The 22667-nt window shown below is 41.4% G+C and overlaps 1 protein-coding gene and 1 long non-coding RNA gene across 3 annotated transcripts in view; one reads left to right on the top strand and one right to left on the bottom strand.

Annotated features, from left to right (window-relative positions):
- LOC123595864 overlaps positions 1-2706 on the bottom strand; it is a 28710-nt gene extending 26004 nt beyond the window's left edge. Inside the window, exon 1 of the long non-coding RNA XR_006711406.1 lies at positions 2613-2706. This is a non-coding gene — a long non-coding RNA (uncharacterized LOC123595864). The remainder of the gene's footprint in view (positions 1-2612) is intronic.
- Positions 1974-21725, top strand: LOC123595861 (translation initiation factor IF-2-like). 2 transcript variants are annotated; one of them, XM_045473759.1, is made up of 5 exons: positions 1974-2526; positions 2633-2756; positions 2868-2951; positions 19282-19365; positions 20738-21725. In XM_045473759.1, the coding sequence occupies exons 1-5, from the start codon at positions 1989-1991 to the stop codon at positions 20748-20750; spliced, it is 843 nt and encodes a 280-aa protein (XP_045329715.1). In that variant the 5' UTR covers positions 1974-1988; the 3' UTR covers positions 20751-21725. The 2 variants fall into 2 exon arrangements, with proteins under 2 accessions (XP_045329715.1, XP_045329716.1); XM_045473760.1 differs by lacking the exons at positions 19282-19365; positions 20738-21725 and adding an exon at positions 3778-4027.
- The last annotated feature ends 942 nt before the right edge of the window (positions 21726-22667 follow it).

The following is a 22667-nucleotide window of genomic DNA, read 5'->3' as shown; positions in this document are numbered from 1 at the left end:
TAGCCAGGTATCTCTGTTTTAGTCTTTTAAGGTGAATATGCTCATTTTCATTTTTACTATGAATTGAAATTATTTTGTCTTTTTTTATTTTTTTGTCTTTGTCCTGTGTTTGCAGTTTATTATTTTATTATTTTTTTAATTTTATTTTTTAATTTTTTAAAATTTACATCCAAATTAGTTAGCATATAGTGCAACAATGATTTCAGGAGTAGATTCCTTAGGGCCCCTTAACCATTTAGCTCATCCCCCCCTCCCACAACCCCTCCAGTAACCCTCTGTTTGTTCTCCATATTTATGAGTCTCTTCTGTTTTGTCCCCCTCCCTGTTTTTATATTATTTTCGTTTCCCTTCCCTTATGTTCATCTGTTTTGTCTCTTAAAGTCCTCATATGAGTGAAGTCATGTGATATTTGTCTTTCTCTGACTAATTTCACTTAGCATAATACCCATGTAGTTGCAAATGGAAAGATTTCATTCTTTTTGATTGCCGAGTAATATGCCATTGCATGTATATATATATATATATATATATATATATATATATATATATATACCACCTCTTCTTTATCCATTCATCCATCAACGGACATTTGGGCTCTTTCCATACTTTGGCTATTGTTGATAGTGCTGCTATAAACATGGGGGCTCATGTGTCCCTTCGAAACAGCACACCTGTATCCCTTGGATAAATGCCTAGTAGTGCAATTGCTGGGTTGTAGGGTAGTTCTAGTTTTAGTTTTTTGAGGAACCTCCATACTGTTTTCCAGAATGGCTGCACCAGCTTGCATTCCCACTAATACAGAACATTTTAAATGTGAAAAGAAAAATTGGGGAGTGAACCTTTCCATTACAATTGTTTTTTTCTTTATGGAAGGATTTACAACGGGTTGAGTTTCTGTTTAGGCAATGCTGGGAAAAGTTATTCCACTCACTTAATGAACATTTACAAAGTGTTTAATCTGCACCACCTCTCACAAATGTTGACTCATTTCTCATAACTATCTTGGTGTGGACAGAGAAATGTTTAACAACTTGCAGGTGATAGGTGGTTTCGCTAAGGGCTCAGTGGCCGGCTGCCGGGAGCAGGCTCGTACCCACGAAGCTGGGCAGTCTGGGAGCCCTGTTCCTACATACCCATCTCTGGGCCAGAGGTCATTCCTGTTTGTTCCCCCCATCCCGCATGGGATTCCACGTCTCCAAGAGGTCTGAATCCAACCTGGACAATTACACTTAAACCCTCTCTACCTAATATTGAATTCGTCAGATTTCTCTAAAACTTCTGGTGAAAAAATAGCAAAGGTGTCCGCTTCAGAGACTGAAATTCCTAGTCCGAAAACAGACAAGTCACTGTTGCTAGAGAAAGGGAGACCAGCCCTGAAGGTTGTGTGGTAACGGATTTTTGAGTGTGATGTGGCGGTTCACGTGAGGGTGCCACACAGCAGGTACCCGCTCACTGGGGACCATGTGCTGCTTTGTCCCCTGAAAGACCAGAACTCGTGAAATCCGGGAGCCTGGCCAACTTGCCCCTCTCCAGCTTGAGACTGATGGCCGGTCCTGTATTCCATAGCTCAAATTTGAACCCCTCGTGCATGGAAAAAGAGATTTTCCGGGATTTAGGGAATTCCAACATTTTGGAGAGTACAAGGAAGTTCAGCAGGATACAAAAGAAGAAGAAAAAAAAGGTCATGTTATAGCCCTCTCCTTTCACTGAAATCCACACTGGAATCGACTCTAGACACTGATTCTTACTCCCACCAAATGGAAAACATAACCGAGGTCATCTAAGTGTGATTTGAGAATATACAAGAGAAACAGTTTGAACATTTTTCTCTGGAATCCGAGACGCTGGCTGTATTTTTGACAGCATCCCTTTCAGGCGTAGGACCTGTGCAAGACGGAATTCAGAGACAGAATATACAGAGATGGAAGGTAGAGAGCCAAGCAAAGGTACCCCCTCGCTATCCTTAATTCCCCCAAATCTGATCACTAATGAGACAGAACTCTCCCTCCAAAACTGCCGCGCCACCCCTGTCCGGGGCTCACAGATCCGTCCCCAGCTCCTCTCCCAGCGACCGGGGTGGGCGCTCATGGTTGCCGCACCCTCCCCCGCGGTGGCAGCCGCCGCGGGGCGGCCACTCACGCCCCCTTTGCGCATTGGGGCTGACAACGGTCTCTGAGTCGCCGGCACCCGCGGGCGGGTCCCCCTCCACCCCGGGGGCGGGGCCGCGCGAACCTTCCGCACCCGGGAATGACCCGGGGCGCCGGGAATTTCCCTGCCCCCCCACTGCGCCCTGCGCCGCGCCGCGCCGCGCCGCGCCGAGTCGACCGGGGATAAAAGCGGTTCTCCCGGCTCGGGGAGCCACAGAGTCCGCTCCGCCAGCCCTCCCGCCAGCCGCCCAGCTCCAGCCACCGCCGCCGCGACTCCCCGAGCTGAGCCCCATGGCCCGCACCGCGCCCCGCGCTCCCCGGCTCCTCGGCGCCGCGCTGCTGCTCCTGCTCCTGGTCCCCGCCGCTCGGCGCGCCGCAGGTGAGGCCCGGAGTCCTCGGGGGGACGGGGTGCGGGTGCGGGTGCGGGTGCGGGTGCGGGTGCGCGCCCCGGGGCCGCCCGCTCACCCGGCCTGCTCTCCCCGCAGCGGCGCCCGTCGTCACCGAGCTGCGCTGCCAGTGCCTGCAGACCGTGCAGGGCATTCACCCCAAGAACATCCAGAGCGTCAAGGTGACGCCGTCGGGCCCCCACTGCGCCCACACCGAAGTCTTGTAAGTGACGCCCTGCGCTGCAGCCGTCCTGGCCGTCCCCCCCCCCGCCCCCGTGCCCCCCACCCTGCGGCCCGGCCTCCCGCCAACGGGGATTGTGCCTTGTCTCCGCAGAGCCACTCTCAAGAACGGACACGAAGCCTGTCTCAACCCCGAAGCCCCCATGGTCAAGAGAATCATCGAAAAGATGCTAAGCAAGTGAGTTATGCTTTCTGTTGACGCGTGCCGCTAGAGTCCTTGGTCACGGATCCTGGCAAATGCCTCCGGGAAGTTTGATCAAGGAAACCTAGGTTTCGCTGAAGGACTGAAAAATCTGTTTCACACTAAATTTGCTGTTCAGGTTATTCATCCGCTTTGTTGCGGGAAGAATATTTCTAGTGCCCTTTCTCCCTATTCAAACGAATGTGGGTAAACCTGCTTTTATTACAGTTATTGGTGTTGGTCAGTTACATTAAAAAGCTTTCCACCTCTTAAGAAACATAGGCATGCCCCCCCCCCCATTCCTTCTGGGCTTCACGTCTGCAAAGCACAGTCCTTGGTGGTGTGCAACATAGGCTCTAAAGCTTAGAGGTGAAGAGCAGGCACCTTGTAGTGACACTGTACTAGGAGCAAATCTGGATTCTCTCCCTATCAGCCATGTGACCCAAGGATGATGACGATGACGATGATGATGATGAATCTAAAGCTTCTGTACGCCCAGGAAAAGAGTAAACCGTAGTAACTACCATATGGGGTTGCTATGAGGCTGAAGGGAGGCCCAGTGTGACAGGGAGAAACACGTTGTGGCTGCTCGTAGCCAATAATTGAGCCGAGACCACAGGCTCCACCTACATTCCCAAATGAAAGCATCCAAGAGCTTAGAGGTCTCTACCACACAATGTAGGCAGTAGCCTTTTAGATGCCAGGCTGGGGAAACTAGCTTCAGAAAACTCTGGAACGTCACGGTTGGGACAGGAGAGGGGTCCTGTGCCAGCCAGCTTTCCTGAGCAGTACTAAGGATGACATTTTTCTCATTACCGGGCAGCTCCAACTGACCAGAGGAAGGCGGAAGCAGACTGGTGGCTGCACCTGAATCCGGCCTTGCCCTTACAGGAATCAAAGAGGAAAAAGTGGAATCGTCAGCGCCCAGTGCCACCAGAATTGGGCCTCATACGTTTTGAGCGTCTTTTAGGAGAAGCCTCCTATTTATTTATTTATTTATTTGTTGGTGGGCTGGTTTTCAGAGATTCTCTGCCACTATTTTACATGCAACATAATTATAGGCTGCGATTGAATCTATTTGCGGCACTATGCCGTTATTTTTATTGTTTATTTTATGTTAAACCCAGCTTAGTTCAACCCTGATTTGTATTTACTTTGAAGGTAAAGGTTTGCACACATTCCCAGTCATTAAATTAATACTTCTGAGGAACCCACAGCATACCAGCCACTGTGACAGTGGCTGGGGCATCCAAGTAGAGAGTGAGGTTGTTATCAGGCTGAGGAATGTATGTGCACAACTATTTTTGTAATTGTTTAAAAGAATGGCTGTTATTTATTGAAATGATGTCACAGTATGTGGTCAACATTTCTCATGTTGAAGCTTTAGGAACTACAATGTTCTACATATCCTTTGGACATTTTATGTCTTTCCTGTAAGGCATAATGCCTTATTAATTGTTAAATATGCAGTGTTTCTCTATGTCTTATAACAGAGAAGCTCACATATTTATCGCTATTTTTGAAAAGAACTTGAAAATAAAGTATTTCAAAATAAAAAAAAATGTTTGTTTCATTTAGGGGCAAAAAGTCTATCTTTCCTGGATCATCTGATGATTTACAGCAATATTTCTCGACCTTTTTAAAAATTATTTTTCCTCCTGGGCATTCAATTTGCTACACAGATAAATCAAACTATAATTTATGCTTGACTTTATCTGATGATAGCTGTCATTTCATTTACCCATGAATATGCTTGGGTTTCATTTACCCAGGAATATGCTTTTCCCAAGTATGGGTTTCCCTCTGTCCCTCAGTGTAAGAGTCACTGATATTTAGTGCCATTTGTTACAAAGAGCTCCTCTCTACCCTACTACTCAATTTACTCTCCTCAAAAGCATTTACATTCTTAGAGCAATCTTAACAAGGAGTCTCATTTAATTGCTTTTGCTAAATGAGTCTTCAAACAATTATTGACAATTTAATGAAGCTGGCAGGGAAATGGCGGTAAAGTGAATTTTTTCTTCAAACCTCAAATAAGTTGGGTCACCAGTAGAAGCACAAAAAGTGAATGGCTGAGTACTTTGTCTACGAAAAGATCTAATTGACATTTGTGTTCAATTTTCTAACCTTCATTTATAAGTAACTGACACTGGGGTGCCTGGGTGGGTCAGTCGGTTGAGATCCCAACTCTTGATTGCACTCAGGTCATGAACCCAGGGTGGCGGGATGGGGTTTGACCCTGAGCATGAAGCCTGCTTAAGTCTCTCTTTCTCTCTCTCTCTCCCTCTCCCTCTCCCTCTCTCTCTCCCTCTCTTTCCCCCTCTCCCCCACTCAGGTGTTCTCTATCTCAATAGAAAAATAAATAAATATATATATATCTGCCACTGAGTTTAATGTTACTCCAATTCTTTATATCAGTTTATCAAATAGTTTTAAGGTTTGAGTATATTCGTTCCCATCCTTCCTAGTGCAAATTTTATGGAACCTGATAGATTATTTAGCCTGAGAAAGCCCTCTGGAAGTTGGTATCCAACTGCCCCAGGATGACACCAAGCACTTGATGTTTCCAAGACAAACAAGATTTGTACGTAAAGAGAGGAAAGATGCCTATGATCTGAAACCACACTCCAAACCAGGAAAGGAAGAATGTTTGTGAATGTGTGGGGTGTGCCTGTCTCTGACTCAGGACTCATTCAGGAAATCCTGAGCCCTAGGTAAAAGTCTTCAGCAGAGGCCAGAAGGCAGGGCTGGCAGCCTCCATACCTAAGATCAGATTCTGCTTTGCCCAAGTAGCTGGGTAAATAAGGATTCTGAGTAGCAAGAAACAACCTGTGTGAGCTTTGTTTTCGTAAAGTTAAAAATGGTAACCTCTTTGTAACTGCAGTGTTATTAGTTAAGCTGAGATAAGAAGGAAGACAATTTGTGAATGGTACAGAATAAGGTAAAACGTTGCATTGCGAGTAACTTGTTCTGCGAGTGTTCCGCAAAAGGAGCAAACATTAACCTGATAAATGAGCCATGTCTTGAAATACGAGTAGTATGTGATGCCAAATGTCACATGATCACAACTGAGACAATGGTTCCCTCTCTCTCTCTCTCTGTCTCGCACGCACACACACACACACACACACACACACACTGTGGGATTGTAGGTGATCGTCCTCCATGCTCGGATGCTCGGTCTCAGGCTGCGGTGTTTGGCAGAAATCAGTGTTTTTTCGGAACTTTGGAAGGTGCCCACAACTGTCACTAGTGTGTTTTTTGTCGCTTCAAAGCACCTATGGACAGTCCTTTGCTTTTCCATATAAGAGTAAGCTTAGGAATGCTCTGCTTCATTCTAGGTCAGGCTGCTTCCAGATAGAGACCCTTTCTTCAGCGGTCGTATCACCAGTCACATAAAATACAGATAGGACAAGAGTTGATTCATACTGTACTGTAGTCAACACCTGTTAGTGATAGTGAAAATCATCCTACTCAATAACCCTCCTCCCTCTTGTCTCCCTCACACTAGTCACAAGGTTTTCAAAGGTAAGTGCAAGTTAATTTATTTTTCTTCATATTTTGTATTTTCTTTATTATTTTGTATCATATTACAGTATTGTAATCATTTTTAGATGAATATTTTTGGGTTTGGAATGAATCATCTGCATTTCCATTATTTCTTATGGGGAAATTCGCTTTGATATACAAGTGCTTTGGATTACACACGTTTCCAGAACGAATTATGCTCGCAAACCAAAGTTTTACTGTAAATGCAAGCCATTATTGAAGCTCCACAAATGCTAACATTTACTCCCTCACCCCAAGGCAAGGGACATTGGAAACTATTTATAAGAGGGACCCCGAGGGCTCAATAACACCCTCACACCTAAGACCAGTTCTTACATTCAAACACTGGCTTGAGCCTGCTGTACTGGCCACTGAGCTTTTGTCAGTATGGAACATACAACATAGAAAGGAGAAAGGAGATGTTCTGTTCATATGGTGGATAAGGACATAGGTTTCAAAGAATGGGGTAAACTTTGGATAAATTCCAGCTCTATCACTTGTTGACTGTGCGATCTTGGGCATGTTTCTTGACTTCACTCAGCCTCATGTCCCTTGCTACAGAATGAAGGTAATAAAAGAACACACTTTCTCAAGTTTTTGCAGTGATTAAGCATTATCAGTGGCTCCAGAAATCTGCCATTGGTCCTTAGGCCAATTCTATGGACATCGTTTCAGTGCCTGTCCTCAATCAAGTGGATATGTACTATACTTTTCGCACCAAATCAACCTGAGACTTTGCAAGTACAAGGCAGTCTCCCATTAAGAGTGATATGGCAGGAAATGGGACACAAGGGGTGTAAGTTGGTGGTCATGAGTTTAAGTAGGAAAAGAATACTGGGTGACACATCACAACTTTGAAAGATCATCAGCAGGAAATAACCATGGCAACATTGACTAAAGTTTCTTGAGCAATGTTACCAAAGGAGCTAAACCCAGAAAGGAGCCATTATGTCATTATGAGTCCTTCCTTGTGAATGCAATGGAGATGTCCTCTCAGGATTTCAAGAAGTAACTGGAAGGACATTGGGGAATGGTGGAAGTGGCAAGCCTGAAATAGCATAATGGAGACAGTCCAGAATAACAGGTGATACCGTTTCTCTTTTCTTCCTGACTACCCACACAAATAATCCTATCTTCACCATTGATGCCCCCGTTCATATTTCCTTTACTTACCAATGAGTTGCACCGTTGCAATGGGCAGCATCTGTACTTGGTGACAGCTTCCCAACTCAAGCCCCCTGTCCTTCTGATCCTCTTCCTGAGGGCTGTCTCCATTCGGGTGTGGGGAGGAGAGCATGGCAGAGAGAGTTTGCTCAGCTCAGAGGAAGGATGGCCTGTGATTTAATGCCCTAAGAGGCCACACTCATTCAGGGGCAGGAGTTAGTAGATGAATATTCTATTTTCCAGTCCTTTGGTTGGACAATTCTGGAAAATACACTATATAAATATGAAGGAGTTCCTGTCTACCTTGCTACTCAACTCTATCTCCTCAAAAACATTTACATTCTTATAGCTACCTTAGCAAGGACTCTCATTTCATTGCTTTGCTAAATGACTTATTTATAAATATATTTATTATATATATAAACTTTCCACTTCTCTCCTCATTATGTTCACATTTTCTCTTAAACCCTTGAGCATATTTGTAATAGCTAGTTTAAAATCCTTGTCTATTAATTCATTTTAATTTTTATTAAAAAATTTTTTTAAGTTTATCTATTTTTGAGAGAGACAGCATGAGAGGGGGAGGGGCAGAGAGAGAGGGAGAGAGAGAATCCCAAGCAGGTTCCATACTGTCAGTGCAGAGGCTGATATGGGACTCGAACTCATGAATTGTGAGATCATGACCTGAGCTGAAACCAAGAGTTGGAAGCTTCACTGACTGAGCCACCCAGGTGCCCCAAATCCTTGTCTACTAATTCTATCATTGTGTCATTTTTATTTCTATTGACTGATCTCCACCACCCCGCTCCCATTATGGATCATGCTTTTCTTCCCGGCATGTTTAGTAACTTTTGATTGGATGCAGGAAATTTTGAATCCTATGTTGTTAAGTGTCAAGATTTTGTTTTCTTCCTTTCCGATCTTGGCCTCTGCTACGACGGGCAGTTAAGTTACTAAAGAACCAGCTTGATATTTTTGAGGCTTGTTTTTAAGCTTCATTAGGGGGGTCTACAGAGAGTTCTTTGCCCCAAAGCTTGTTTAGCTGTACTGCTAAGTCATGCCCTTCCTGTGCCTCTGCCGAATGCCCTGAATGCTCACAAGCTCCCTCCACTGTAACAAGTCTGAACTCAAGTATCTCCCCACCCCATGCAGTCTAAGAATTGCTCAGCTTATAGATCTCTGGCCCCTCTCTGCTTGACCCAGTGGAGTTTCATCATATGCATGTGTGACTTAGCATTGATCAGAGAGACCCAATGGAACCTCAGTATAGATTTCCAGAGCTCTGTTTTCATGCATGCAGCTCTCCTTCCTGCAACCCTACTCCATAACTTGTAGTCACCTCAGTTTCCCTTAATTCAAATCTGTGTCTCCTCAAGTCAGCAAAACCACTGTGCTCTACTTGAGATCCCCCCACCCCCACCCCCTGCCAAACCATGGTCCAGAATTGCTCCAGCAAAAAAGCCAGGGTGATCATGAACCTGACCTTATTTCCTTTTCTCAGGGAGCCTAGTCTTCTGTCGCTTATTTTCTAGTGTCTAAAAGCAGTTGTTCAATGTGTTCTGTTGAGTTTTCTAGTTGTTCATGGCAGGAAGTTAGGACTGTTCCCTTTTATATGGCTGGAAAGTCTTGGTGGCACAATTCTGAGGAACATTTTACAAGATTCCTCAGGGGCTCCATAGCAAGATCAGTCTCTACTTACTTAACAGTGACAGCTCATTTATTACATAGACTGTATTGGTATTTTTCTCTTCCCTACCCTACACTTCCCCATTCCTTCCCTTGCTCTTTGTATGGTCCTTTCCAAGGTAAACTACTGCACCCAAGGGATTGTATCGGAATCTGCTTTCAGGGAAACTTGGTCACTTGGATTCCCCAGAAGTTAGATCCCAGTGTTGACTCATGTACAATTATTTTAGTAAGGAGTATAATACCAGAGAATCAGGAGGAAGGAAAATGTGAAGTGGGCAGGGAAAAAGTCAAAACCTAGAAGTTGGGTCCATAAGGCCTTGAAATGGATGTGTGTGTGTGTGTGGGGAGAGGGGGGGTTAGAATCTACCAACCCCACATCCAGCACCTTATCTTCTCCTGTGAAAAGGATAGTATGCCTATTGACATTTTGTTCTCAAAATTAAAATGATAAATATTTTCTCTTTTAAATGAGAAGTAGTTGGAATTATTTCCTTAGCTCTCAGGGGTTCCCTGAAAAAAAAAAAAAAACACATAGTTTGAAGAGGAATAAACAAGTCACAAATTAAAACCAGGAACTGGTCTTTTAACAGGCAGGTAAGAGTTTAGTTCAAAACCTTGGAGATCACACAAAAAAAATCAGTTCTCTCATTTTATAGATGGGACTGTGGAGGCTCAGAGACCCCCAAGGAATTACCAAATGTCACAGAACCGTCCTATTTCAAAATGAGTTAGAACTCAGCTTTCTGATATTTAGTATAGGACTATTTCATTAACTAGATTATTATTAAATTTATTTAGTTGTGGTTCTAGGGTTGGCTTTCTAAAATTTGTAGAATCAGTATCAGGGCACTAATTAATAACTAAGAGCCCATTCACACCACAAGTTTTTGTAGGGTATTCTAAAGGAAATATGATGATTATTGTGGCCAATTTGAGGTAAAAAAATGGGGTCAACTACATTGGGTGATCTGCTGAGTTACTCTCTCGGTTATTTATCACCTCCCCAAAATGTAGTGGCTGAAAGCACCAACCATTTTATCCTGGCTCATGACCCTGTAGGTCATCAGATTGGGCTAAGTGATGCCACAGCTGGACTGGGCTCAGCTGGGTGGTTCTTCTGATGGTCTCTCCTGGGTCACTCATGTGGCTACAGTCATCTGTGGCTTGAGCCGGTCTGCCTTGCTCACTAGTATGGTGCTTGGTGCTGGCTGTTGGCTGGGCTTCGTGTCTCCAGCAGAGGAGCTCTGCCCTGTTCTTATGGTGGCAGCAGCATTTCAAGATTGCAGAAGTGGAAACATGTTTTTTCCTATTTATTTATTCAAGTGTAAATTACATAGAATGTTATATTAGTTTCAGGTATACAATATAGTGATTCAACAATTCCATGCAATCCTTAGTGCTCATCACAGTAAGTGTACTCTTAATCCCCTTTATGTATTTCACCCTTTCTCCCACCTATCTTCAAGGGTTCTGGAATTTTTGCTCTGAAGTATCCACATCCCTTCTACCACATTCTATGGCCCAAAGCAGTATCATCATGGAGCTAAGGGGTTTGGGAAGTAGGTTTCACTTCTTGAAGTGAGGAGCTCTTAAAAATTTGTGGTTATTTTTAATCTTTCTTAATTATTTAACCTCTCTGGGATATTCAATTCTCTCATCTATAAGACACAAGCATCCCTTGTAAGGTTTCCAGATAATACACAGAAAGTTCATTGAGTTGTGTTGACACAAAGCAGGACTCAATTAGTGGTTGTTACTACCATTAAGTTATATTGCAGCTCTGTTAGCGTAGGTAAATATTTTGAAGAAATAAACATAAGATTACAGTTAAAAATAGGCTTTTGTGAGGGGCGCCTGGGTGGCGCAGTCGGTTGAGCGTCCGACTTCAGCCAGGTCACGATCTCGCGGTCCGTGAGTTCGAGCCCCGCGTCGGGCTCTGGGCTGATGGCTCAGAGCCTGGAGCCTGTTTCCGATTCTGTGTCTCCCTCTCTCGCTGCCCCTCCCCCGTTCATGCTCTGTCTCTCTCTGTCCCAAAAATAAATAAACGTTGAAAAAAAATTTTTTTTTAAAAAAAATAGGCTTTTGTGTATGTGTGTGACTTACATGTGTGTACGGGTCTCAGGCTCGTGTGAAAATTCAACTGATAAAGTAGATTGTCTGTAAAATTTAAGAAGCTGACAATCTGAGCATTTCAAACAACCTAGATCCAACTGTACTTTAATTTTGCTCCAGATCTGGCATGGATTTGGGCAGGTCTAGGACAAGAGACCCATATTTGATAACGAAGATCTCCAGATCTTTTATCACTATGTCTTTAGCAAACTCCTTAACAACCATGATGTCCAAAGCCTGTTTTTGAAGTTTTGGAAAACTAAATTATTTTGAATCTTTCAATAGTTGACTATCTTATCTTTGTATACGTCCTTGTTATCATCATAATATCTAGACATGTGGATAACACAGCATTTCACTTGGTACAGGTGGAAAATAAGACTCAAAGAAATCAAGATGGTGTCTGAATTGTGTTTCTATAAAGGCCAATATCTGATCAGTCACTTGAATGTTGTCAAGATACTATAACTTACCTAATTTTGAGATTGGAATAACTTGTTACTCTTCCTTAGTATGCGAAGACCTCTGTCTTAGTTTGTCCAGGCTGTTGTAAGAAGATACGATGGGCCTGTGGCTTATACACAACAGGAATTTATTTGTCACGCTTCTGGAAGCTGGAAGTCTGAGATCAAGGTACCAACATGGTTGAGCAACGGCTCCCTTGGATCTTAGACTGGTCTTGTCTCACATGGCAGAAGGCGCAGGGAGTTCTGGGGTCTCTTTTACAAGGCCACTAATTTCACTCACGAGGTTTCCATCCTCATAACCTAATAACCGCACCTTCTAACACCATCACCTTGGGGCTTAGGATTCAAACGTGTAAATTTGGAGGAGACACAAACATTCAGACCACAGCAACCCTTTGTGAATCTGTGCCTTTGTATGCGTTTCTCTGTCTGGAACGTTCTGTCAGCCTTTCGTTTTGATGCACTTCCTTTCACCTTCAGCAACTCCAATGTTACTTCCCAGGTAAAGTCTTCTCTCCCTGCTCTCGCCTCTAAGTCCTCCCTCCTCTGCCTGCCGAGGGCCCCAGGTATACATCTAGGTTAACAGAGATCACCTTCTAGTTTAGTCTATTTACATGTCTGTCTCCAAATAGGCTCTCAATTCCTCAAGAGCAGACACTCCATTTTTATTCTTTGAGTATTCAATGTCCCGCAAAGGCTTTGGCAGGTGACACATGTTCACTGATGATTGTCAACAGAAAACACCTTATTATTATTACTGAGGCTAGGTTTACCTTCAGGCCACATTGGCCCTTCAGTAACCACTGATTCTTCAGCTAAATGCTGTTGTGGGTTGAATTATGTCCCCTTATGGCCACTCCCCAGACCCATAGGTTAAAGTCCTCACCCACAGTACCTCATTGAGAGGCAAGGTCTTTCCAAATTAGAGCGAGGTCAGGAGGGTGGCCCCAATCCAATATGTCTGGTGTCTCTATACAAAGGGGAAATCCGGAGGCAGACAATCACACAGGGAGAACACCGTGTGAATATGAAGACAACCACCTCTAAGCCGAGGAGAGAGGCTTGGCACAGCTCCTTCCATCTGAGCCCTCAGAAAGAACCGACTTTGTGTGCACCATGATTTGGGGCTTCTGGCCTCCAGAACTCCAAGACAAAAAATGGGTTCTTGTCTAAGCCACCCAGTCTGTGGTTCTTGGTCATGACAGAGTGAGGAGAGTAATGCCAATGCTTGGATATTTGATTTGTTCATTCAGGCAAACAAAAACAAAAACAAAAAAACCCGACAACGTGGCCAGTGTGGAATAACAATGAAGGTCACTTATAAAATTACTTAAGGAAAAAAATGGGAGCTCGTAGTTCACTGTTACTTATTTCAGCTTCAAGCCCATTAAAACTGCTGCTTTCATACCACAAGTAAACTGTGGTTTGCTATTTTTGACAGGACAAGAGTTATTATAGCCTGAACTTCAGTTTCTTTGTAGGTTACTTATGCTATAAGTGCGCCTGGAGCTTGGCAGATTCTATGATCACCTTGAGTGGGATTATGCCAAATAGGCCTAAAAGCTAAAAGCAAATAACACACTGAGGAAAAGCATCTTAATTACTTACTTTGTACAAACATGACCTTTAAAAAGTACATAGACATTCTTACTCCATTGTGTAAGCCAGCGTTAACTGACTGGCGTGGAACTCTTCACAATTATGCAGTTTCCCTCCCTAGGAAATAACAGGTTCATTTGTCCTTTCAATGAATTCATATCCTGCCCCCAAACGTCAACCCCCCCTTTCCCTTACGACAACAAAGCTCGAAAAGCAAACCCAGTTTCCTTATTGGCTTGTGGCAAACACACTACTTAATAAACTGCTCCTTTCATCCTTCAATGAAGAGGGAGTGCATGAACAACAAAAAATTCCCAGGGCTACAGAAAGCACATAAAAGAGGGCTGCGGTGTTGATTCCACCATTCAGACTAGGATCAAGATCAAGCACTGACATGGCTGCTGAGAGCTCACAAAGAAGATTCCTCCTGCTGGCTGTCTTTGCACTGAGCATCTTTGGTAAAGCAGCTACAGCTTTTGTATTTCCCTTCTAGGCATTGCAAAAATTTAGAAAAGATTCGAGAGCTGATGAGATTGTATTTAGCATTGAGCAAAATATAGCAACTGTAAAATTGAAACCTTGGCAGAACATGTATTTAGATTGTGGGGTGTCAAAGAATTTCTTGTTGGATTAATTTTAAAAATATGTTTAGCTTCCTGGATTTATTGAACTGGAAGGATCTGTGCTTGTCTTACTCAAGATAACAGCAGGAGCATTACTGCAAATAAGTTTAGGGGTATTTATTGCAATGATAGAAAGTGCCTCTTTCAACTGATAGAATTCACATGAAATTTTTATGTTGAAAACTTTTCATAGAAGGAAATCAAGTTGATTGTGTCTGTAAATAAGTTATTTTATTGACCATGCATACTTTTAAGCAATGAATTATTGGTCTAGTGCACGTATCCATCCCTCAAATATCGTAGATACTTACTAAACGTTTGTTGATCATAAAAATAGCAGGTGATTAGATTTGTGTGCTTGTCTCTCTAAATTAGCCTACCGATACTTATTTTGGGAACTGGGTGTCCTGCTGCATGGATAAAGGAAAAACATAACCGCTATCTTTGTTCTTACTCGGGGTTTTGCCATTCTTTTCTTACACAGCCAATCTCTGTGAGGGGCAAGAGTTGCGATGTCAGTGTATTCAGACACATTCTGATTTTATTTCTCCGAAATTCATTAAACATGTCCAGTTGATACCCGAAGGTGTTCACTGCAGCAGGAAAGAAATCATGTAAGTAGTAAAGATGTGGGGGAGAATGGTAGCCTCTAGGATTGGGCTTTGCAACGCGGACGTTTGCATTAAAAAAATACGGTACGTTGGGAGTGCCAGAGACCAGGGCCCTGAGCATGATTCATGTACAGTGTGGGAAGATAATTGTGCAGTGGTTATGCTCTCGGAAAATGTCATGTACCCTCTCCAAAAAAGTAAAATGCTCTCAAATAGGAACATGAGTAGTGTGTGAACTCTTTTGAGTGGCCTTTGAAGTCAAAGAACATGTGCAAGAAGCGAAGTGACATGGTCCTCAGTAAGAATACATGGGTAATTCTTGATTTTCTAGAGATGTCTCTATTATACACTTGGGCAACATAGTGAGTCTGTATGGCTTGGTGGCTCTCAAAGCCGGTGTGACAATCTTTCTGAAGCATCAGAAATAAGCTCAACAAATACAGAGCTTAGAGGCTGGGGAGAACACTTCTGCATTTTACTGAAACTTTTTAAAATTTTGAACGATATCATACATAGTGTTTTGGCTCATTCCTAAGTAATAAATTATCACAACTCAGTGGCATAGAATAAACCCATTGATTATCTCAAAGTTCTGTAAGTCAGTAGGCCAATGGCTTGACCAGTTTCTTTGCTTAGGGTTTCATAAAGCTTAAATTAAGATGTCAGCTGGGCTGAAGTCTTGTCTGGAGGATCTGGGAGGAATCCACTTCCAAGGTGATCTATGTTGTTGGCTGAAATCGGTTCTCTGCAGTTGTAGGATTGAGGTATCCATATACTTTCTGGCCATTGGCTCATGGTCACTCGAAGCTCTTAGAGGCTACTCTCAGTTTCTTCCACATAGCTTCTTCCGTATCCATGACTAAGAATCTATCCCACACTGATCTGATCTCATGCTTCAAATATCTCTCTTCGGCTACTAACCAGAGATAACTCTGCTTTTAGGGCCCATGTGGTTACATGTGAATTATCTCTCTTTGGATTAATTTAGTCAACTCATCAGTAACCTTAATTGCATCTGCCAAATCCCTTTGCCATGTAACATGACATAATCATGGATGTAATATCTCATCGTCTTCCTGGAGATGAGGGAGGAAAGCTTGGTGAGTCTTAGGATTCTGTCTAACATGCATACAAAAGAGTATATAAATATATATACATGCAATTTAAAGATCAGTAATAAAACAAAATCTGTTCACTTGCCACCCAGGCCAAAATCTGGAATATAATTCGTATATCAGAAGCCTGCACATGCAAAATACCTATTTGGTATTTGGGTTGAATTGTGTCCTCTCTAAATTTATATTTTGAAGTCTTAACTACCTAAAGCTCAGAGTGTGACTGTGTTTGGAGATGAGATCATTAAAGAGGTAACTAAGGTTAAGTGAGGTCGTAAGGCTGGGCCCTAATCCAACATGACTAGTGTCCTTATAAGAGGAAGAGACACTAGACATGCACACACACACAAAGAAAAGGCCTGTGAGGACACAGCAAGAAAATGGCCATCTGCAAGCTAAGGTGAGAGGCCTCAGAAGAAACTAAACCTGCCAGTACCTTGATCTTGGACTTAAAGCCCCCATACTGTGAGATACTAAGTTTCTGTTGTTCAGGCCACCCCGTCTGTGGTATATTGTTGCAGTCCTAGCAAACTAATACACCTTCGGAATCATATACCCATCCCAAGCTAAGAAATAACTACTATTTGAGCTGCTGTTTCTTGCTTTTTAAAAATCATTATACCATCTATGTATGAAATCTAAAACAATTACAGTTTTGCCTGTGTTGTGGATTGAATGTGGATTGAATGAATGCACCCCCGAATTCATATGTTGAAATCCTAAGCCACAGCGTTACAGTTATTAGGAGGAGGAAACGTTGGGAGGTGATTGGGTCATGAGGGTGGGGCCCTCATCACTCAACAAAGGGATTAGTGCCCTTAAAAAAGAGACCACAGAGAGCTCCCTAACCTTCCGACATGTGAGGACAGAGTAAGAATGTGGCCTTCTATGAACCAGGAAGCAGGTTCTCACCAGACACCAAATCCATGGCACTTTGACCAAGAACTTCCCAACCTCCAGAACTGTGAGAAATGGTATTTGTTAAGCCACCCAGTCTGTGGTGTTTTTTATATATATATAGCAGCCAAAATGGACTAAGACAGCCTGCTTTTGAACTTCAGGGCATCGTGCTGTATATACTCTTTGACTTAATTCTATTATTCAACATTTTATTCTGCAATACATGCATTCTGATATGTTTAGCTGTCCTTTATTCAGTTTAAATGACACTTAGTATCCCGTTGTAGGAATACTAACTCAACAAATACCAAGTTTGCTTATCCAGTCCACTGTTGATGCACATTTGGGTTCTACCCACATTTTTGCGATTATCAACATCCTCCATATATGGTTCAGGTATATGAGAGTTTCTCTTATTACTTGCTGGGTTTCATTTAAGGTTTGCACATCTTTGACCTTATTAGGTTATGCCACACTGTATTACAAAGTAACAGTACCAATGAACGCTCCTTCCTACATAAAACCATTTGTTGTTTCACATTTGGCCAATATCTGGTGTTGTTAACCTGATGGGTACGTAACGGTATCTTTTATTGCTCGTTTAATTTGCATTTCTCTGTTATTAATGACGTTGAGTATTTTTTCCATGTGTTCATAAGCATGTATGTTCCCTTTTATGTGAAATTTCTGTTCATTTCTTTGCTTCTTTTCCCACTAGGATACTATCATTTCCCTATTGGTTCACAGGTGTTTTTTACATATTCTGGGTATTAATCGCTTGTCAGATTTATGGATAGCAAAACTCATTTTCCAATTTGCGGCTCGTATTTTCCTTCTTTCTATGGTGTCCTTTCAATTAATGTAAATTTGCATTTTTTACATACCAAGTTAAACAATATGCTTTTTTTTATTAAAAAAAATTTAAATTTTTTTAATTTAATTAGTTAAACAATATGCTTTTTTTATTAAAAAAATTTAAATTGATTTTTAATCGATTTGTCTTTACTTGTGCATTATCTTTAACATTTTATAGTAATTCTTAACATCAAGAAAGGAAAATTCTTCCATTGTCTTCAGAGCACATTTTCTTGGATTTTTGCTCTTCCATATAAATATTAAAATCAGCTTGCAAATTTGCACTAATTACATCATAATTTTGAGTGAGTTTCTTTGACATTATAGACTAATTTGTGAATTATTGACGTCCTCATGATTCTGAGTTATTTCAAGAACATAGAATCCCACTTTATCAATCCCGTAGAAACCCACTTTATCAAGGGCTTCTTTTAATGTCTTGAACCAAAGTTTTATGATTTTTCTCCATAAAGGTCTCCATTTCTTTTGTATTATTAAAAAAAAAACACCCACATTTCTATTCATTTTATATTTTTTGATGCTATTGTAAAGAATAACTTTATAAAATTTTGTTCTAGTTGTCATTAGCATTTAGACCAAATTTTGTATTGATTTTGTAACCACCAACTCTTTACTTGAGTAGTTTATCTGGCAATAACGGCAGTTTACTTTCCTCCTTTGGAACTTTATGCCTTTTATCTTTCTAGCTTTGTGGAAATGACTGTGGTGATAGTGTGTATCCTTATCTTCTTTCTGCTTTCAAATGAAATGCTTTGGAGGTTTTACTACTATGTATGATGCTTTGTGGCTATCTGTGTATTGGTAATTTGCTAAGGGGTTATTATTACATTATTATCATTATCGTTTTTATTATGATCTGGTCCTCCATTCATGCAATGAACTTCAAAGAGGTAGAGATTTGTGGTTCTGCGAAGCAGAGTTTAAGACTATAGAAGCAGGGTGTCCTAGCGGCTCAGGTGGTTAGGCATCCGCTCCCGATTTTGGCTGAAGTCATGATCTCACAGTTTCGTGAGTTTGGCCCTGCATCAGGCTCTGCGCTGACAGTGCAGAGCCTGTTTGGGATTCTCTATTTCTCCCTCTCTCCCTCTTCCACTCAGCTGTCTCTCTCTCAAAATAAATAAATAAACTTAAAAAAAAAAAACTATAGAAGCAACTTAAACTTCAGAATTAATTTAAATAAGCAATTTATGTTCTCCTCTCCCCCAGTAATAAATGAGCCTTTAATGAGGTCCCAAAAGCTAACACAATTAGCCCAGGTATAATGATAAAGAATATAGAGTAAGTGGTTGATAACTGGAATCCCGGAAGATATTACCCTTGTGTAGATTTTCCAGTCTAACAATTGTGTAGCATAAGTCTACTAAATGTTTGCTGCATACTTGATATCTCAAAAACTTTAAGAAAAAATTTTATCTTTAATTGATTTTTAAAATTTCATTATGTATACTGGTATGACTGAAAGTCATATTCCAATAATAGTATTAATGTAGTTTGAGAAATCCATATGTCCATTTTAAATATAAAATTTCATGTTGATATCATTTTAATCAATACATTTAAAACATTATTAAATTATGTACAATTATTACTTAACCAAAATGCTCTTTTTTTTTTTTTTCCAGAGTCACATTGGAAGATGGGAAATTAATTTGTTTGGATCCTAACGCTGAATGGGTGATGATTATTATCAAAAAGATTATCAACAGGTATAATTAATGCCAAGGATTCTCATATTTGAACTCCCTTTCTTTTCTTTTAATTAAAGATATCTATGAATATATACAGACTCTGCCATAGATTAGAATAAAATTACAGTAAGATTAGAATGAGTCTATACCAGAGAATCCAAAAGTATGGTCCCAAGACCAGCAGAATTATCTTCCCTGGCAACTTGTTAGAAATTCACATTCTTAGGCCTCAGCTTAGACATACTGAAGTCAGAAATTGGGTGTCGGGCCCAAACACCTGTGTTTTAGTAAGCCCTCCAGGAGATTCTGATGCATGACCAAGTTTGAGAACCATTGGTTCTTACCTTCTATTTAACATGATATCCAAGTTGACCTGTGTTGTAAGTATCCCCATGAAATATAAAAATGATCTAATATTGCTAGAAACTATCTTATGCAGATAAGGTAGGCAGGCAATAGACACATTTGGTGAAAGAAGTTTTAAGGAAAAAAAAAAATCCCTTTAGAAAAAAAAAATTTACTTCCAGCACAACATTTCTAGAATCTAGACTCCACATGGAATTTGCAAATTGGTGAATGGAGAAGATACATTAAGGACAGGCAGGTGATAATGGGAGTGTATTTGGATTAACTTATGGGAAAAAAAGTCATGGTAGGATTTTTAAGCCAATGTGGTGCATAAGACAGAGATTATGACTCATATTAGAAAAACTAAATTTTGTGGGTTTTTAAATTAAAAAATGAAAAGGGAGTGCCTGGGCACCTCAGTCAGTTGTTTGTAGAACTGATTTCAACTCCTGATTTCAACTCAGGTCATGATCCCAGGGTTATGGGATCACCAACCCCCCCCCCCGGCCCCGCCCCCACCCTGACCCCGCCATCAGGCTCCTCACTGAGCTTGAAGGCTGCTTAAGATTCTCTCGCTCCCTCTCCTTTTGCCCCTTTCCCCCACTGACACTCTCTGTCTCTAAAATAAAAACAGTTAATTAATTAATTAATTTAAAAAAGGAAAACGAATTAAGGGTATGTGGAACTATGATTCACCAGGGGATCACCTTGGCAGTTGAGTAGTATAATGTGGTGGGAAGAACTCGGGTTTGTGACTCATAGAGCTATGGGTTAGTGTTCCAGATCCACAACTATAATTTATGTCATTTTGGATAACTCACTTAACATCGAGATTTACATGATTTCATTTGTTCTTACTTTGCTCTATCATGGGATAATACATGTAAAGTGCTTAATTATGGCTGCTATCTGTTTTTAGCTTACCAAATACATGAGATTTTTTCTTTATTCTTCTGGGTTTTTTCTTATTTTCTTACAAGGGGCCACACATGGGAAATCCTGTGTATCTGTATAGTCACCTGTTGCTCTGTTTGTATTGTAGTGCCCCTAACTGATGGTCACACAAGGAACATCACATCCTGTGGCTATCGGAAGCCCTCGGTATCATCGTGAGCTTGGACATCCTCCAGAGGTTTCTTTCAGAGTAACATCAAGTTATGCTAATTTCTGACTAAAATGAACTGCCTTCTTTACTTATTCTGACAACCTAAACATTATTTTCAGGCAGGTGGTTGGCTACTTGTGAGGGAATAATGGAAGGGAGGGTTATGAAATTTCCATTATGTTGTAAAAATACTCTCTAAACTCATATAGTAGGTTAGAGGCTTCCTAGTCAGGCTCACTACATCTTAGTAGAGTCCACCTTTTCCATGCTGTGCCCTACCAGTTAACTTCCTAAGGCACTCTGGCATTTGATCACTGCTTTTCACTTGACCCTATCGTTTGATATTATTCTTAATGACATCCACATTTTTCTTGATTAACTTGTCAACACTCTGGCCTTTTGATTGCTTGAACCTTTAAGTTCCAAAGGCTTTAACTTGCTCCCCATTTTAGTCATCCACAACCTTGGATCTCAGTATAAATAAGGTTGTTTATCTACAGTTGTCAAAACTTCAATGCTTCTTTTACAGGAATGTTTCATTCGTTGTAAGATCTATGCATTTAATAAGAAGAAAATGGGGTTCATACAGTTGTATGACAGACTGGTCTTAAATTTTAAGAATTTACTCTTAAAGAAAGCAAACCTGATAGATAACCTCAGCCAAGAGGAGAGGCAACCCACCCTAGGAAACTGTAAAGTCGTCAGGTTGGAAGAGGAAGGGAAGGAAATTTAAGACCATCGAGACCCAAGGAAGATCATGGGGATGATGCCTCGGAAAGATGAAATAGAAAATGCAGAACTAAGGCTGTGTTTTAACCATTTAACTTCTTTTAGGTAGAATTTCTGGATATGCAACACCATATTGAGAGAATATATATGTATATAATTTTTTTTATCGTTCTGAAAATAAACATGTTTTAACAGATGAGTGATGTTCTCAGTTGGGGCTGCTAACACATTACCCTAGACTGGGTGGCTTAAACAACAACTTATTTCTCATAGTTCTGGGAGCCAGGAGTCCAAGATCAGGGTGCCAGAGAGGCCAAGTACTTGAAAAGGTCCTCTTCCTGGTTTACAAATAGCTATTTCCTTGCTGTGTCTTCACATGGAGGAAAAAGAGAGCTAGCTCTCTGACCATTTTTTTTTAAGAAGGGCACTAATACCATACATGAGGGTTCTACTCTCATGACCCAGTTACTTTCCAAAGACCGCACCTCCAAGCACGATCACATTGAGGTTAAGATTTCCACATACGAACTTTGGAGGGACACAAACATTCAGTCCATAGCGGAAATGAATTCAGTCCCTAGACACTGGAGTCCTCAGGACTTTCTCTTGTCATCTGTTATGTTTTTGCCTCTCTCTGCTGGCCTGGGGTTTCTCTTTTTTCTCTGATTTTTGGGTCTCTATGACAAGTCATCCACAAAAAAATAGCTTGCCTTCCCTAAGATTCAATGTCTGATTCCTGAAAGAGAAGATCTCATTGGCTATATCGAGCCAGGTGTCCACAGTGGTCCAATAAACTGGCAAGGGATAGTGGTCGCATGGTAAAAACATGGCATCTGGGACTCACCACTGTAGAATGAAGAAATGGTTCTCAGGGAAGTGAGAGTTTTTATGAATTGAATCCTTCAAAGGATTCGATCACTCCCTGTGTGTCTTCATGTGTGAAAGGGAAACACAAAGACAAATGAGAAAATACATTTCCTCAGGAGAGACTCTTGTGCCTTCAAGAGGTGATATGCATGCATTGGAAGAGCCCTGGGCAAAAGGTCGAAGGTCTGCAATTCTGAACAAGTATAGGCACTTCTCTACACTCCAATGTAAATGTGAAAACATGGCAAACAAAACAGAATCAAATCCTTTT

This window comes from Leopardus geoffroyi, chromosome B1, assembly GCF_018350155.1.
Source record: "Leopardus geoffroyi isolate Oge1 chromosome B1, O.geoffroyi_Oge1_pat1.0, whole genome shotgun sequence".
NCBI lineage: Eukaryota > Metazoa > Chordata > Mammalia > Carnivora > Felidae > Leopardus > Leopardus geoffroyi.
The sequence above is the reverse complement of the archived record's forward strand: the minus strand, read 5'-3'. Positions and strand labels throughout refer to the sequence as shown.